The sequence below is a fragment of the Micrasema longulum genome, unplaced genomic scaffold, assembly GCF_059751315.1.
Source record: "Micrasema longulum isolate JH-2025_06_02 unplaced genomic scaffold, ASM5975131v1 h1tg000927l, whole genome shotgun sequence".
NCBI lineage: Eukaryota > Metazoa > Arthropoda > Insecta > Trichoptera > Brachycentridae > Micrasema > Micrasema longulum.
Genome location: NW_028278118.1, coordinates 365,564 through 382,876, shown reverse-complemented (window position 1 = coordinate 382,876; position 17,313 = coordinate 365,564). Strand labels below are relative to the sequence as shown.

The following is a 17,313-nucleotide window of genomic DNA, read 5'->3' as shown; positions in this document are numbered from 1 at the left end:
TCTAACCTTTCTGCTTATCTAACTTCTTGGTACTTTTTGGTAAGGGCACCCACTCAGGGCTCTCCTAGCGAACCAGCTGCCTTTCCTTTTTTGGAACTCTTTGGTACTAGGCTACGTCCTGGCTCTCATCCCGTACAGTCATATTATACTGTCAACCCTTGCTAACCTAGTTGCTTGCCTTATTTGGCTCCTCCGGGTTCTTTGGTCAGACATATAATTTGATTAATCGAGATCCTAGTAATTGATCCCGAGTACCTACTCAAAGAAGTACGAATGCTGGCTGTTAGACTCTTTGCTAACTTCTAAATACGGTGCGAGACATCATATTACTATTTACCAAAGCGTCAACCACAACCATAATACAAGATACTCTAATAGGGATCTGATACTAAGTGAAGGGGTCAACACTGTTCTGGCATCGAGACAACACTATAACGTAGGCAAAAAGGTCCATAACCTTTTGCCAGAATCGTGGAAAGACGGGAGTGTTGTCAAGTTACGGAAGGTGTTGACCTCGCTCTTTCATGACATTGGTCGTAGGGAGTCAGAAAAGTTGATGCATGCCACGGATTGGAGAACCTTACTGGATGTCAAAAATAAAATATAAAAAATAAGGAATAATTTTAAAAATATATATTTATAGATGACAACCATGAAGTTTCGCATAAATAAATTGTCTATGTTTTTATGAATGTATGTATGTGTATGCGCATGGGTGTATGTACGTGTGTGTGTGTATGTACATGTGTATATATGTGTATATTTATAAATACATGTGTGTATATATGTGTATGTCTGTATGTATATGAATCAAAATGGGTATCCGAATAAGTTTATATTTTGTTTGTCTGTGCTCTATATTAATTTGTTAACTATTATAATATATAAAAATGTAATTGCCTAGCTTGGAACGGGGTATGTACCCTTGTTAGCTGGGCAAAGTGAATATGGAATTGTATTTTGATAAAGAGTGTGAATAAATAAATAAATAAATAAATAAATACTAGGAACAGATAGTTGGGCTGTCTTAACCCAATATTATGTCCTTTTGCCCAGGCCATCCCGTGTCGTGAAACAATATCCCCGCTGCCTCTCAATCTGTAAAGTCAGTGTTTGTCAACCCGTGTAACCAACGATATTGTATTTATTTAATTTCCTAGTGCTTGTACTGCATGAACTGAGTCAATAAATATCTTTGAAATATAACCAGACGTGTAATAGGGTTTAAATATTAAAATAAAATAATAGTTTAAAACATAAAAAAAAAAGAAGCATTGACAAACATAAGGGATATCAAGAAAAGATCTGAACTATTTATTTAGTGCTCGTTTAAATCCTTGTAAACTTAAACCAAAAAAGTCCAGATCTCGTCTTGAGTTAACAATACGACAAAGACATTGGAGAATTAAGGTCATAGTTGGTTCTATGCTGATCGATGAACAGTATGTCATTGTTTCTCAACCTACGAGTCGGAATATTGAATTTAACTTGTCCCAGTGATGGAACATCGATTATACCATTTAGTATTCCGAACATATATATAGAGTCAATATTAGTTCTACGTTTTTGAAGACTAGAAATATTGAACATTGACTCTATATCAGCATAAGAATAATTACCTCTCTCTATTCCAAGCATCCACGCTACTTTTCGAAGCAAGCGATGTTGGACTGATTCAATGTGATTTATGCGATTGACACAGAATGGAGACCAGACCACGGAGGCATATTCTAGAAGAGGGCGAACCGTTGAGCAATAAAGAGTTTTGATTGTACGGACGTTAGTAAAATCAGAGGATATTCTGTTAATAAAGCCAAGTTATTTCAGTAAGAAACGATTTAATAAATGATAGTAATGGATCTCTTATTCCCAAGGCATGTAATTTATATGTAAGAATTGTATGATCTACTTTGTCAAATGCCTTAGAATAGAGAACGTCAATCTGTTAACCATCCTCAAATGCTTTGTCAATAACCTGGGTATAATTTACCGGGTTAGAGGTGGTTGATCTGGCAGATCTAAATCCATGCTGTTCATCGATCAGTATATTCTCAAACATGGGCGTGATTTTGCTAGCAATAATAGCTTCAAACATTTTAGGGATACAATATAATGTTGAAATAGGCCTATAATTGCTAACATCAGATTTATCACCTGATTTAAAAGCAGGCCTAATAAAACTTATCTTCCATAAGGATGGAAACTATTATTTCTTTTATACACAAATGAACTCTATGTGATCTTAAAGTAGAAGGAAAAATATTGTCATTTGCTGATGACACTGATTATTTATAATAAAACATGGGAGTCAACCTTTAGTGACGCTATAAAAAGTGTTACGATAGTTAATAACTGGCTTGCAACAAATTAATTTGAATCAAGTTTAAATCAAGAAAGAACTACGTATTTGCCTTTTCAAATCTTAAACAAAAGTGGCCCTTCACGGAATTTGTCAATTAAAATCCATGATTTCAAATGTAATGAAGATATCTGTAGTAAGTGCTACAAAATAAGTTCAGGGGAAAGCTATAAATATTTGGACACATAATTCATCAATGGATATATGCATAGATTGTAGGCTAAAATGGGAAAAACATATAAGCTAAACTAACAGAGCAACTCTGATATTTATCTTATGTTTTTCAAAGACTGAAAAATATTTTAACGAAAGAAAAATTAAAAATGGCACATTACGCTTTAATTCAATCTTCAATAACAAATGGTATAATAGGACGGGGAGGAGTCCCAGGAGAAATTGCACAAAAAAATATAATTACGATAATGTACAAAAAACATTGACTCTTCCCTACTAATGAACTATACGTAGAGAGTGGACTCCTTAGTTTTAGAAAATTAAATTAATTTCAGTGCCTCAAATATGTTCACTTAAAAGCGGAATTATTTAGTAAGAATTTAAATCGTATTAGCAATAGATCCGATAGTGTAGTCAGTTCCAGGATGCAGAACTAAGTTTGCACAGAGGCACTCCTTATATGTTGGTCTAAGATCCTTCAATCTTTTAACTGAGAAACTACAAAACATTAAATCCCTGGTACAGTTAAAAGTAGGTTTAAGGTCTTGGATTAGGACGGAAGGAACAAATAGACATTAAAAAATATAAAAAAATCATGTTTTCGTAATATCAGCATATGTCAATTTTATTTTCTTTTCATGGTCATGTCACATCATATTTATATTCTACTAGCGGACCCGACAGACGTCTGCCCGAACGTTGGAAAAAGACTTCATTAATAAGTAGGTACCTAGTTACTTGTTTGTGATTAAATTCCAAAACTAAAAATTGTTGATATTCAAATAATATTGAATTTAAGTAGGTACCTAGCTAGGTACTTGTTTATGGTTGAATTCCAAAAAATTACGGCAACGTTAGACGAGGACGACCAAGGAAGACGTGGCATGATCAGATAAACCAAAATCTTAAGTCTGGTCATGTCAAAAGCAGACAGAACCGAAGGGCATGTATGACAAGATGTATGAATGTGGAAGAGGCTAGGAGTGTATGCCAGGATAGACGTGTGTGGCGGTCCATTCTCTCTGCCTACCCCTACGGGGAAATGGCGTGATGGTAGTAGTAGTAGTAGTAGTAGTAGTATTTTTTTCAAATATGGCATTTTTTTTGCAAACGTCAAACTCCAGTCTTCTCACCAACTGATCTGAAACTGAAAATCCAATAAAAATGAATAGATGGGTAGACATTATAAGGAATTTAAAGAAAGAATCTGATTGAGATCCACAAAAAACAAATGCTGTTTGTAAACATTCAAAAACAAACCTTTTTTTATACTCAAAAAACCAACATCTTTCCATTTTTTGTAAATGCCTTCTCGAATGCAACCCTAATGGATCGATAAATATAACATTTATGGTTCTTACTTCTGTTTTACATATTATATTGAAGATTTTAATATCTACGAACACGCACGGCGCAAAGATCTATATTTCTCTGAAAACCCCACGTAAATCAGTTAAGCCGTTTAGGAGGAATTCAGTGACATAACACGTACAGAGGAATTATATATATATATATATATATATATATATATAATGGTAAACTTATAAATTATTAAAAAAGGAATGGCCCACGCTCAGAGCTCAGTGTCATAATTTTAGAAGGCTCAGGGTAAAACGCTGTCTGACTTTTCTTCATCAACACACATTCACGTATTTTCTCCATAGATTGTGGCACTAGAGAAGTGATTTTTGCAAGATTTTGATTTGAGCACGATGAGGCCTCTTAGCCAATCACACGCGGAGATAAAACAAAAAAACAAACCCTTATCACGAATATATAAATAGCTTAATAACGCGTGTAATTAATTACGAAAAAAATGTTTGTTCAACCAGCTAATAGCAGGTAAGCTAACGTTCAGGCAGGACAATGTCTGTCGGGTCCGCTTGTAATTCATAGAAATAGCACAATTTAGGTAAAGTGCGTCTATTTTCAAAAGAAAAAAATCAATTTTGCTCAGCATATTGGCTGAAAGTGCAAAGCGTTTTATTGTTTTTATAATCTAGGTATTTGAAAATTTTTCGTCGAACATTTTCAATCCTTTCAATGTTTTTATTCATTCAATATATTAGAAAATGATGAATCTAAAAATAAAACTCTTTGTCGGCCGATTCTTTGTATCTGATTCCCGATAAGGTTGACATGAAACATTTATTGAAAAAGTTATTATTGTACTACAATATTTCCTAGTCTGGATTTGCCAACTGAAGCGTGAGACTGATCGTCTTACCATCACGAAACCAAAAAATGATAAAGATACGCTGCGATTGGTGTATATGTGTACCTATATCTAAATAGTTCATATAGCGCCATTTTTGTGAAAACGACCTCAAGGGCGCTGTACAATAAATAAATATCCCAGCAAGTCTTGCAGCTACAGAGAGCATAGATGGTTGGGATTCTTGTTCGTCGTCTCCAATTATGACATATTACAATTATTTATTGTGTTTTATTTTTATTTATTTATTTAATTTTATAATACGCCCAAGGGGCATTTACAAAAAATATACAGGTAAGGTTTACAAATATAGTAAGTAATAATTTAAAAAATAAACAACACTTTTTTGTATACAGGTAGAAACAACAAAGCATGCTACAATGCCAAATAAAAAGTGGAACTTCGCATAATAAAAAATAAAAATATGGATGTAAGAAATATGTTGGAATTTAAAAGTTTTGGGTAGGTACATCGATATGAATCAAGGGAAAGCATACGTCACGGTACACATATCTACGCTCTAAAACGACATAGCTTCAGTATGACGTCATAGTTGAAGATAAAAGTCTCCCGACCGACTACAAAGGTATAGTACCGATGCCCCCCACCATCAAGTTTCGATGTAAGTACATCATTTTATACCGACGAGTCTAGAACCCCTCGATACGTTTATCTACGCATTAAAAGTATCAAAAATTTTGTTCCACCGAGCAATTTTTCCTTTAATTATGATTTATTACAAATTTTTATTGTTTTGAGGTTAGCACTTTTTTTCTTAAAAGCCTTTTGAAAATATGAGAGAGAAATACGTAAGTTTTGAGTCGAATTAAATTCTGACATAACTGTCACTTTAATATAACGAACGCCTAGATGTGGAAAAAATGTCGCTAGGTTCACTCCTATTAACAAATAAGAGTATCTAGGCGTCAGACACAGATTATATGCGTCAGAAAGATACCACTCTAAAAAAAATATTTCCATTTGTTTTACTATATTTCCGAGTGTATGTATCGAGACGTTATAGGAGCCGGCTTTGAAGTCGATCGGTACAGATCGGTAGATACATACAGACGATCGTTAAGTGTACCGTCTAGGTGATTTCCAAAAGTCATGTAAAATTCATGTTCAAGTGAGCATTTTTGCTTGAATTGGGATTTATCGGAGTTTATAATCACTTTGAAGTGAGCACCTTTTATTACAAAAGCCTATTTAAAATAAAAATGAGAACTATTTTAATGTTAATGACGTAAGGAACGCGGACTAATTGTTTGCGGACATTCTATTGGTTTGTTTATATGATGTATATATGACAAGCAGGTAGAACATTTCGAGGTAAGAAGCAGATAGTACAGAAATTAAGTATACCGTATCGATATATACAGATAAAGATAGCGTTCATAATCGAGTCACAGAGATAAGATAATAAAAATACACATCAAAAACAGAGAAAAATTGGCATGAAAATAAAGTTTTATAATGACTTTAATAATTAGTTTTAAACAGTCCATTTAAAAACGTTTTAAAATGAATAATTGTTGTATTAAAAATGTCTATATCACAAGTAAATTTGTTGGCTAAGAAATAATAATTAACTAATTATGATATAAAGGAGCTAGATTACAGCACGTCTTGCAGCTACGGACAGTAAGAAATCTAGCCCCTATTTACATTTTATTTGACAATGAAGTTTATATTTCAAAAACCGAAATAAAAAACAAGTTTATAAAAGAAGTTAGATTACAACAAGTCTTGCAGCTACTGAGCGCATGGACGGTTGGAATTCTAGACCCCATTTACCAAATTTAAATATTTTGGAAAAATGTGTGCTGGTGTTGTAGCCAATTCAATAAATATGGCGGCGATCTTACTAAATAAAAGATCTTGATAATAGTGGAATGTATACAATATTTATTTTAAAGCACAGAGCGCTCTGTGACGACCGAAGATTTCGAGAAAAACGAAATAGAGAGCGATTATAGCCCTTGTGCTATCTTTATATAAAGATAGCTATATACTATGCTAGATAAAGATAAAGTATATACTATGCTATTAGTGCCCACCAGAGTAACAATACTCTGGTGTGGCTCTCACAAAACTCACAAAAATCAATAAGAATTTAAATTGAGAACTATTAAACAAAAACCTAACATATTTGATAGTCGATAACATTTACCAATTGAAGCTAGATTACTAATCGTCTTGCAGCTACAAAGTGCATGGACGAGTGAAATTCTAGTAACTAAATATTATCAATAAATTTATTAAAATAAACATTGAGCAAAATAGTAAATTTGTAAAATGTTCATACTAAAAAGTAAACAGTTCTTTATCTGTTTAATAAAAAAATTAAACAGATAAAGCACTGTTTCAACACTATGGATAACAAAACAGATAAAAATATCCAAAGGGTAGCTTTCGTAGATTTTGAGTAATCACTGTCACACATGTGGCAAAAACCAATGCAGTGCCTTATACACCATTAGGTGCGAAAGGGAATGATGATGATTATTACGAAACTCCTAACTATTCTGGCCATGTGCGAATGTCAGTTTGAGGAGGGAGACCTAAATCATGTTTTTTTCACCGGTAATTGAACATGTTTAGAAAAAAACATTGCAAATATATTCCATTTTTCATACAGAAAACTCAATTTTACTTTGTAGATAAAATTGAAGATAAATTTAAACTTCCCATCAGAAAACGTACCCTGTTGAGCTTCTTTACTGGGGTCATTCTTTGACTGTCTCTATTCTTGTATCTTATCCCAGAGTTCACTTGTAATTCTTTCCTCTCCTGAGGTCCACCTTTTTTTAAAAAAAAATTGTTGTTGTTTTTTTTACAATAAACATAATAATAAAACAGAGTATTAAAAAAAAAGCATAATTACATATCAATGAAATATTTATTCATAGAAAAATAGTAAACGAAAATTCCACAAAGGCATGGCCTGTTCGTGGGTATACAAGAAAATGTTAATGAATTTTCGCTCCTATAATAAATAATGGACAGTTATAATATTTTTATATAACATAAGAAAGAAAAAATAAATATTATGTAAAAGATAATATGGTATTTTTTTTTTATATTGATTAAAAAATATTTTTAAAAAACACAAAAATATTCCTTATTATTAAAGGGCAACAAAATAAATCATAGAAAAAAAGAGTTCATATCTTTAGTTTGAATCCAATAACTTCTTCGGTTGCAGTTTTAATTGACTTTATTACCTCTTTGCAGACCTGATTTACGATTGCTTCCTCATTTTTTTTGTACATTATTATGTCTTTTTTATAAATTTATCTATGACTTCTTTAAGTTATAATATTTTAATATTCCATTTACGATTTTCATTTTTAGCTTTATCAATTTTAACTGAATTTTGGCTGTTACCGTGCTGTAGTCGCTGTCTATATCTGGGCCGGAGTAACTTATGCGGTTATTTGGTTCTTAAATATGTCTTTAATTATTATGTAATCAATCTGAAGTGTTAACCGATCACCTAAGGTCTACCATGTAGTATGATGCTTCAAAAAAAGTATTTGCGATTTGTGCTAGTTTATTCATCAGAAAAAACTGGTTATCGATCAAAACTATGTGGATTAGATAACATTATTGGTATAAATTTTAAATGAAGCTAGACAAAAAAAATCACTTAAGATTGTGCATAATTTGTGGTAAATTCGCAGTTAGAATTGTATTACCAATGTGATTTAATGAATGATGGGTTAAATCACGTCTTTTGAAAAAGCTGTATTCACAATCGGAGCATGAAAATTGTTTCTCACCAGTATGAGACAAGACGTGTCGTTTTAATATATCTTTACGTGAACATTTATATTGACATTCAGAACACGAGAATGGTTTCTCTCCTGTATGAGTAATCATGTGAGATTTTAAATTTGTTTTAATTGAACATTTATACTGGCACTCTGAGCATGAGAATGATTTCTCGCCAGTGTGAGTCAACGAGTGTCTTTTTAAACTGCTTTTTCGTGAACATTTATACTGGCACTCTGAGCACCAGAATGGTTTTTCACCAGTATGAGATAAGCTATGTTGTTTTAATACAGCTTTACGTGAACATTTGTATGGACATTCAGAACATGAGAATAGTTTCTCACCAGTATGAGTCAACGAGTGCCTTTTTAAAGTGCTTTTTTTTGAAGATTTATAAAGGCACTCTGAGCATGAGAATGGTTTCTCATTAATATGAGAAAAGATGTGTAGTTTTAATAAATCTTTACGTGAACATTTATAATGACATTCTGAACACGAGAATGGTTTCTCTCCCGTATGAGTATTCATGTGTAATTTTAAATTTGATTTAATTGAACATTTATACTGGCACTCTGAGCATGAGAATGGTTTCTCACCCGTATGAGTCAACAAGTGGCTTTTTAAACTGGCTTTATGTGAACATTTATATTCGCACTCTGAGCAAGAGAATGGTTTCTCACCAGTGTGTGTCAACAAGTGGCTTTTTAAACTGGCTTTTTGTGAACATTTATATTCGCACTCTGAGCATGAGAATGGTTTCTCACCAGTATGAGAAAGCATGTGCAATTTAAAAACACTTTTTGTAGAAAATTTATATGGGCATTCCAAGCACGAAAATGGTTTCTCAACTATATGAGTCAACTTGTGTGATTTCAAATCTCTTTTATTTGAACACTTATATTGGCACTTAGAGCAAAATAATGTTTTTTTGTCAGTATGAGTCAACTTGGTAGTTTTTGAAGAGTGAAAATCTTTCCGCTTCGCGTGTAAATCTGAAACAACAACAAGAACATATAAATACGACTTTATTCAAGTGAATGTATCAATAAGTACAGAATTAATGTAATAAGATTATTCCGACCACCGAACAAGAAAAGGGAACATTTTCATGCTTCCTTTGGTAAGACCGTCTCAAAATCATCATCCCATGTCCGCTCCCTAATTGGAGCATACGTGGTCCACGAAGACCTTCCTTTCCATCTCTGTCGGCTGCAAGCTTCTGTGCGTCCTCTCAAGTCAGGTTTACATCCCGTAGTTGCGACATACACTGCCGACGAACAACGGCAAAGTCAGCAACGGACGTCCAGGACGTCGAGAACCTGATGCCTTGTAAAGTAGGCAAGCGTGGTTAAGGCTCTCTGGAGTCATCCGCAGCAGCAGTCATCGGAGTGTGCCGTGTCCATTCACTTATTATTTCATTCCTTACAAAGCCAAACCACCACACACCCGAAATTCTTCCGAGACACCTATTCTGAAAACTCATTATTTTGCTGTTTCGGGCCCTGTGAGGTTAGTGAGGTGCCACGATTCGCATCCGGAGAAAAGAATGGGTGTTATGCAGGCGTAATAGCAAGTATCCGATCTCCAGACAGCCTTTATATGGCTGAATATGCTGCTACTTCTAGCCGCACACCCAGTTTTTTTTAACTGCCATTTTCTGTAACACAGACTCCAAGGAATTTGAAACTCTCGACCCTTCCGATGATTAGGTTAGACAGAATCAGGGGATTTCGAGCATCAAGGCATGAAAAGTTACAAAGTAAACAGGTTTTTGCAATATCGATGTTTAAACCCATTCATGCGGAGTACCTATTTAGGCTTTCTACAGTGGCCTGAAAACTCTCGACTGAATCGTCAATTATAACCGCATCATCGGCATACTCTAGGTCGCAAAGTTTTTGGGAGGAGGAGATGGATATTCCTCGATCTAGTGGAATCGACTTCATTAGCATGAATTCATAAGGATTATAAAACGGTGCAAAGACGCGATCATAGAATTAAGAATAGTCCAGAAACCGCATACACGCATCAAACAGAGGTCGACTAAACTACTCTTAAACCACCATGGCCACATCAACCAGCCAATAGCAGGTCATAAGCCCTGTAAATGCCTAGACTTATATATTACCTTCTCTTAAATGTTCTTCATCTCTGTTGTAATATGTTAATATATTATACAGATATAAATTTCCAGTGGATTTATAAAGCGATCACTTTGGAATTGATTTGAGATTCTAGTTAGTTCTTTTTTTAAGTTATTTTTTATTCTGCCTAAAAAACACATTGAGTGTAATTTATTTTTCCTCGGTGGGATCTACAATAAGATATTGTATAAAATCATGGGATCACTCAACCTTTACGGACATAAAATGATACAGGATCTACAGTATTCCATCGTTAACAAAATAGTGCCTAATAATTCTACAAAATAACGATTTATATAAGTGTACTGTTATCGATTGATCGAGGTATTCTGCCGGTTCGGGGAATTCTGTGGTTCTGTATCATTTTGCGACATTTTTATTTAAAAAGCACCAAATTCCAAAGCATGTTAAAAAATTGTTACAATACGCGATTCACACTTTTGTGTTTTTGCAGGTTGAGTGATTCCGAAGATATGCACCAAAAATATTTTTTTAAAACACTCAAGTGTGTTCCAGTTGTGATCATATTTTTGCAACCCGGTCTTGAGAGAGACCGAGTGCCTTTGCAAAATAAGATAGTGTCTTGTTGATCGGGAGTTTAAAATTATAAATTTAAATTTTTATTATTCAACAATGTTTGAGTATGTCCAAATGCTTGCAGACTGGCTGGATTTCCTCCCTGGGGAGTTATTCATATTTAAATTTATTTCAACAGAGAAAGAAAACATTTTTGAGAAGGGAATATGGAAGTCTAGGCATTTACAGGGCTTATGACTTGTCATTGGCTGGTTTAAGTGGCCACTTTACACACTGTGTAACAATCAGTTTTCCTTCTCTGTTGAAATAAATTTAATTTTTTTTTTTTTATTATTACTGATTGGTTGATAGGTCTTGACTGGGATGATGCTAGGTTTTTGTCTTAAATACGGTGGTGCTAGGAACAGAACCAATTTATGAACAATGATCTTCTTTAGTGCTTTTGGGTTTGAATAATTTGGCCGATGGAGGGTTGGTGACGGTTTTGTTTCTACCGATCGGACTTTTTTCTTCCGGTTTACTAACGAGCTAATGAACTAATCTTAGGTTTTGTACCCTATCGTCGTCGGAATCGGGAAGATTAGATTGATGGTGACAGACAAATTGGCTATTTATACTCAGGTTGTTTTAACGGCAATAGGGGCATTAAAAGCGGTAAATGTAAATTCAAAAAATAAACGCGAATCGAAGAATTAAGTGAAAAAAAAATTAATAATACAACTTAGCTGTTACCTTATTTAAAATCGGCGTTTCTACAGTGGGAGGTACCATCTGCACACCATCATCCATAGTTTAGAGACATAATCTCAGTGCAGATAATGGGGAAGAAAGATTTACTTACTTGAGGCCATTTCACTGTTGCAAGATGAATCCAAACACTCTTGTTTGATGTCAGGATCATCAATGTCCATCTCCGTGAAGATAATTATATCACTGGTTATCCTAGGCCGGTCAGTGCTGTTTCCCGGTTCAGCCTTCACGGTAGCAACACCTGGCTCCTCGCTTCTGTGGAGACATGACATACCTTCCCCAGTATAGACAAAATCTCCGTTTACATCACAAGTCTTCAGCTTAGCCTTCACGGTAGCAAAACCTGGCTCCTCGCTTCCGTAGAAATATGCCGCTCCTTCCTCAGTACAAGGAATATCTCCTTTTACATCGTTAATCTCCGGCTCGGCCTTCACGGTAGCAATACGTGGCTCCTCGTTCCTGAGGAGATATTGCACACCTTTTCCATTGCGGAGAATATCTCCTTCTACATCGCCAGTCCCCGGTTCAGCCTTAATATTCACTAAAGCTATTTCCATTGTGTTTCCTGCGAGAAACAATAAGTGAATATTTGTATAATCTTTAAGTAGATATCACGGAAATTAATTAAAGAAAACTAACACGAAACTGTAACTCGCCAGAAAATTTGGCCGTTAGGAACTCGAGCACCTACAAATATTATTCCTTTGGGCCTCACATTTATTTCGTTCGAAGCAATACGTAACTAGGAAGAATCTGTAACTTGAAGCAATGTTACCAAAACTACCCAAAATGTGGGGAGATATATCAAATATCTAGGCAAAAAGTTCGGTTAGTTAGCTATCATATTTTTTTGTGAAGAATCTGTCATTGAAAATAATAACAGTCGATTGTTGGCAACTTCAGAGTTAAATACTAGTAAATTCCTCATTTTATCGACCCCACGCCTACGGTCCTTAATACATTTTTCCTCTAGGCCTTATAAATTCGGTCTTACGGGCCTCAGTTAATCGGCTCTACGGGCCTTGATTGATAAGGATCTAAGATGCGCTATGTATCCATAATACAAATTAAAATTCACATTCACAACGCTCTCGAGTTATGACGAAAATGGCTCTATCTAGGTTGACACAGGGATAAAAGGACTAATACGTTTGACGGGTGAACAATCTATCCTCTCTAGGCAACTTTAGAACTTTTCGACTTCGTCAATTTATATTACTCACTGGCGTATTCATATCTCAAATTACGGAGACAGTAAAAACCCGGAAACAGCGGATGAAAACTATACTTTATACTGGCAGAATTAATACAAAGAAAGGACCCTTTGAATACGCGCCACCATTGTGGATAATAACAGGGCCTGCATTAAAAAATTATATAGGTACGAAAAAAAACAACATAATAAATGCAAAAAGTCAGAATCTAAGGTATGTTGTGTTTAGAAATTATCAAATTGTACTTTTGCCGATACAAAAATTAATAACCAATGAAAAATCGTGATCGACGCGTGGCAAAATACAACGTTGAAGAAGAATAGCAATAAAAATGAAACAAGGTGAGCTTTGAAGATCTTAATGGCCAAATAATATTATTATCATAATTGACATATTTTAGAAATACAAAAGCGTCAAATAATTTAACTTACAAACAACCTAGGATTTACAGAAAAAGAAGTATTTTAGTGTATACGGCAATAAAGTTCTACAATTCACTTTCTTATTACTTCAAAAATATACAAAACAAATAGGTACGCACTAAACAACAACCTAAAAAAAACTGTTATTACAGCCAATGTGACGAGTAATATGTGATGTTTTTTATTGACTTTTAAGTGTCATAATATATTATTTATTTATTTATTTATATACGGCATTTCTGCCATTTACATATATGTGGTATAAAGAGTGCTTAGAAATAAAAATATTAAAAAAAAAAAATAATCGAGTGTGAAATATTAATATACTCGTACTGTACACATTATTAATTACACAATATTATTTTTGGTATGTGTATATATATTTACATATTTATACACACACAATTCTGGGTTTTATCCCAAGGGGGAGTAGGTATATTTTTATTTATATCACTACAGAGATGGGTAGAATTTTTGTTTCAAGATTATGGATATACGAGCGTTTACAGGGCTTATGACCTGTCATAGGTTGGGTTCAAGTGGCCACTTTTATGTAGATACTACAACATTCCCCATTCCGCTTATTAGCGAATATCCATATCGGTGACATTTTTGGTTTTTGTATATATGTCATGAAACAAGGAAAGCTTTCGCTAGCGCGTTTGGAGCGCCATCTATGTATTTGATATTGAGGTCAAAAGCCCTGTAAACGCTCGAATATCCATAATCTTGAAACAAAAATTCTACCCATCTCTGTAGTGACATTATTAATTACTTGAAATACATACATATTTTATGGAAATTATACAATAACAAAATACATTAATCAATCAAATTATAACTATTCCAACCCAATCTTCTGAAGATGATTTGCTCTTTTTGATAAAAATATGTTGGTCACTTACCAGCATACCAGCAATTTTGCTGATTGGGACTATTTTGTGCTAACAAAATATGTAATGTTATGTAATACATAATTTAAAATGTAAATAAAACGATGTATTTTGTAGTGTGCATGTGTATGTATGTGTGTATGTTTTTATATGTAAATATATTTCTACATACCCATATACCTATGTTGGTACATTTCCTTATTTTTACTTATTATTGTATCTTTTAGTTTTCCTTATCTTTAATTTTAACTAAATTTACATCCTCATGTTTCACTGCTACACTTGAATGTATTTTTAATAAATGTAAAAGCCCGTAGGGCGAGCAAATTAATTAATAAATAATAAAAATCTTAACATATTATTATGTCAAGCATCCCATAGCTTTACTCCTGAATAAGAAGAAGAAGAAGAAAAATACGAAATCAACTGTAATGGTTGTTTACGGTTAAGGCTACGGTCATCTGCCACATTCAGCACTACCCCCACGTGACAGTATAGCCGCAAAATACACCAGACGATAAAGGAATGACGGTCGGATACGCCTTTGCCTACAAGATGTGTCCGGAAAGCCAAATCATATAATTTATTATTGGTCGACCATCGCGGCTGCTTTATAAAGGCATCGAACAAGAAAGGAACCTTATAGGCCGGGTTAGCTGTCACCTGTCATACCGAGCGGGGCCCACGCGCGAAAGAAAGGCGATTTATGTTGTTCTACTTTACATAGTGGAATTGTTACTTACTTTTGTATGTAAATTCAATCGTCAAATTATATTGAAATTTATGTATTTTGTATCCTCGATATACGGACCGCGCTGCTTGACGCTTGACACCCACAGATTATAATAATTGTAGATGGATATCTTTTGGAATTTTCTATGTAAAATTATTATTCCAATATCATAGAGTTAAAGATTAAACCGGTACCTACCTGTATTTATTTATTGATTTATTGCAAAAAAATAATAAGCACATTTAATAACAGGGAATCTTTATAAAAACAATTGATGTAAAATGAAAACGGAGTGTTCTCTGTTTATGATAGTCTCTATCTAACATGGCACAGCCTGTTCTAAGATGGAGATTTTCTATCTTTAGAGCATAAGTAGTCCTACAGTTATTTTTATTTTTAAATTTGTTTTAAATTTTGAGTTTTTTATATTTGGCAATAAATCATTAAATGTTTTTGGAGCAATTACATTTTATTGCTTTTTACCAAAAGCGGTCGATACAAATAGGACAATACAGTTAATTTGTGTTGCTGAACAAGTATTTATATTTTGTTGGGTTCTTTTGACCTCACTTAATTTATGATAAAATTTAAGTAGTAGGTACCTCACAAACAATTGTCTTACATCCAATATCTTTAACTCAGTGAATAGATCTTCCGTTGAATACCTCAAAGGTTTTTTGAGAATGATCTTCATTATTCATTTTTGTGCTGTTTTTACTAGTTCAAGGATTGAACGAGAGCATCCTGGCTATAAAACTTTTGAGTAATAATGCATTATTGTTCATTGTAAGATTATGTCAAAAGTCAGAACCTTAATATTTTAATAATTGATTTAATGTGAATTTCCTAGTTCTTATTTTAACCAAGAAAAGAGAAACGTCAAATTTAATCTGCCATATTACAAAAAAACTAATTATGTCATTTTTTAATTTGTAGAAACATGAGTTTTTAAAATATATTGATATCACCACCTTTCTGCTATCGAGAGGTGTAATAATATAATATACTTAGAATCTATTAAGGGCGTTCTTCACATAAATTTTATAAAAGATTTTCAGAAAACTACGAAGACGCAATTTTCCATTAAATCTCAAGTTCCCAATCAGGAGAGACAGACAGCTTCCGTCTATTCATACGCGCGAAAGCGAAACTTGATTTTCTACAGCCTCCTAAATAATCAAATCTCATCTTAATCTTTTCATCCTTGCCACTCTCTTAAATAACCAAACTACCCAGACTTTAACAGACTATTTTTTCAATTTTCCATGTATCTCCCCCGTGATACTTTCAACGGCCATGAAACTTTAAAGTATAATGCACCAACAAATTACAACGGGGATAGAGAATACAGGGCTTATGACCTGTCATTGGCTGGTTTAAGTGGCCACTTTACACACTGTGTAACATTTGCCATTTTGCCTATGTTTGAACATCAATATTTCTTCAATTCTTCTATTTGTTGACTTAAGTGAAGTTAAAGAGCTGAAACCTTTATTGTTATGAAGAGATTCATCTGACTGAATTATTTCACATACTAGGCAACGCCTGAAAACAATTTATCAATTTGTAAACTTCTTGGATCTCTTCACAACAATAAGGGTTTCAGCTCTTTAACTTCACTACAATCAACAAATGGAAGAATTGAAGAAATATGGATGTTCAAACATAAGCAAAATGGTGAATTGTACACAGTGTGTATAGTGGCCACTTAAACCAGCCAATGACAGGTCAGAAGCCCTGTAAATGCCTAGACTTCCATATTCCTTTCATTATTTATTTATTTTTGAACCACAACAGGCCAGGAGGCCTAATTACAGTTGTGAATTACATCACAGAACACCCAGGCTTGAGAAAAATCACATTTTAATTTTAGTGTTCTCACCAGTGATGCCCAGGCATCGAACCCGGAAACTTTCGTGTGTGAGTCAAGCGTCTTGACCACTACACCACGGAGGCCGCCTTTAAGGTATTCTCCATCCCTGTTGTAATTTGTTAATCTTAATGACTCCCGATGGGGGTGAAGTCCAGTCTTTTGTCTACAAACATTTGGACAAACTCAAATATTGCATAATGCATTATTGTTTATTGAAGAATG

At 33.9% G+C, this 17,313-nt stretch overlaps 1 protein-coding gene across 1 annotated transcript; it reads right to left on the bottom strand.

Moving 5' to 3' along the window:
• Positions 1 to 8,085: 8,085 nt before the first annotated feature.
• On the bottom strand, positions 8,086 to 15,342 carry LOC148278129 (uncharacterized). The gene is made up of 3 exons (XM_088231847.1): positions 15,229 to 15,342; positions 12,048 to 12,521; positions 8,086 to 9,517 (listed from the first exon to the last, which is right to left on the bottom strand). The coding sequence occupies exons 2-3, from the start codon at positions 12,511 to 12,513 to the stop codon at positions 8,397 to 8,399; spliced, it is 1,587 nt and encodes a 528-aa protein (XP_088087973.1). The 5' UTR covers positions 12,514 to 12,521; positions 15,229 to 15,342; the 3' UTR covers positions 8,086 to 8,396.
• Positions 15,343 to 17,313: the final 1,971 nt, after the last annotated feature.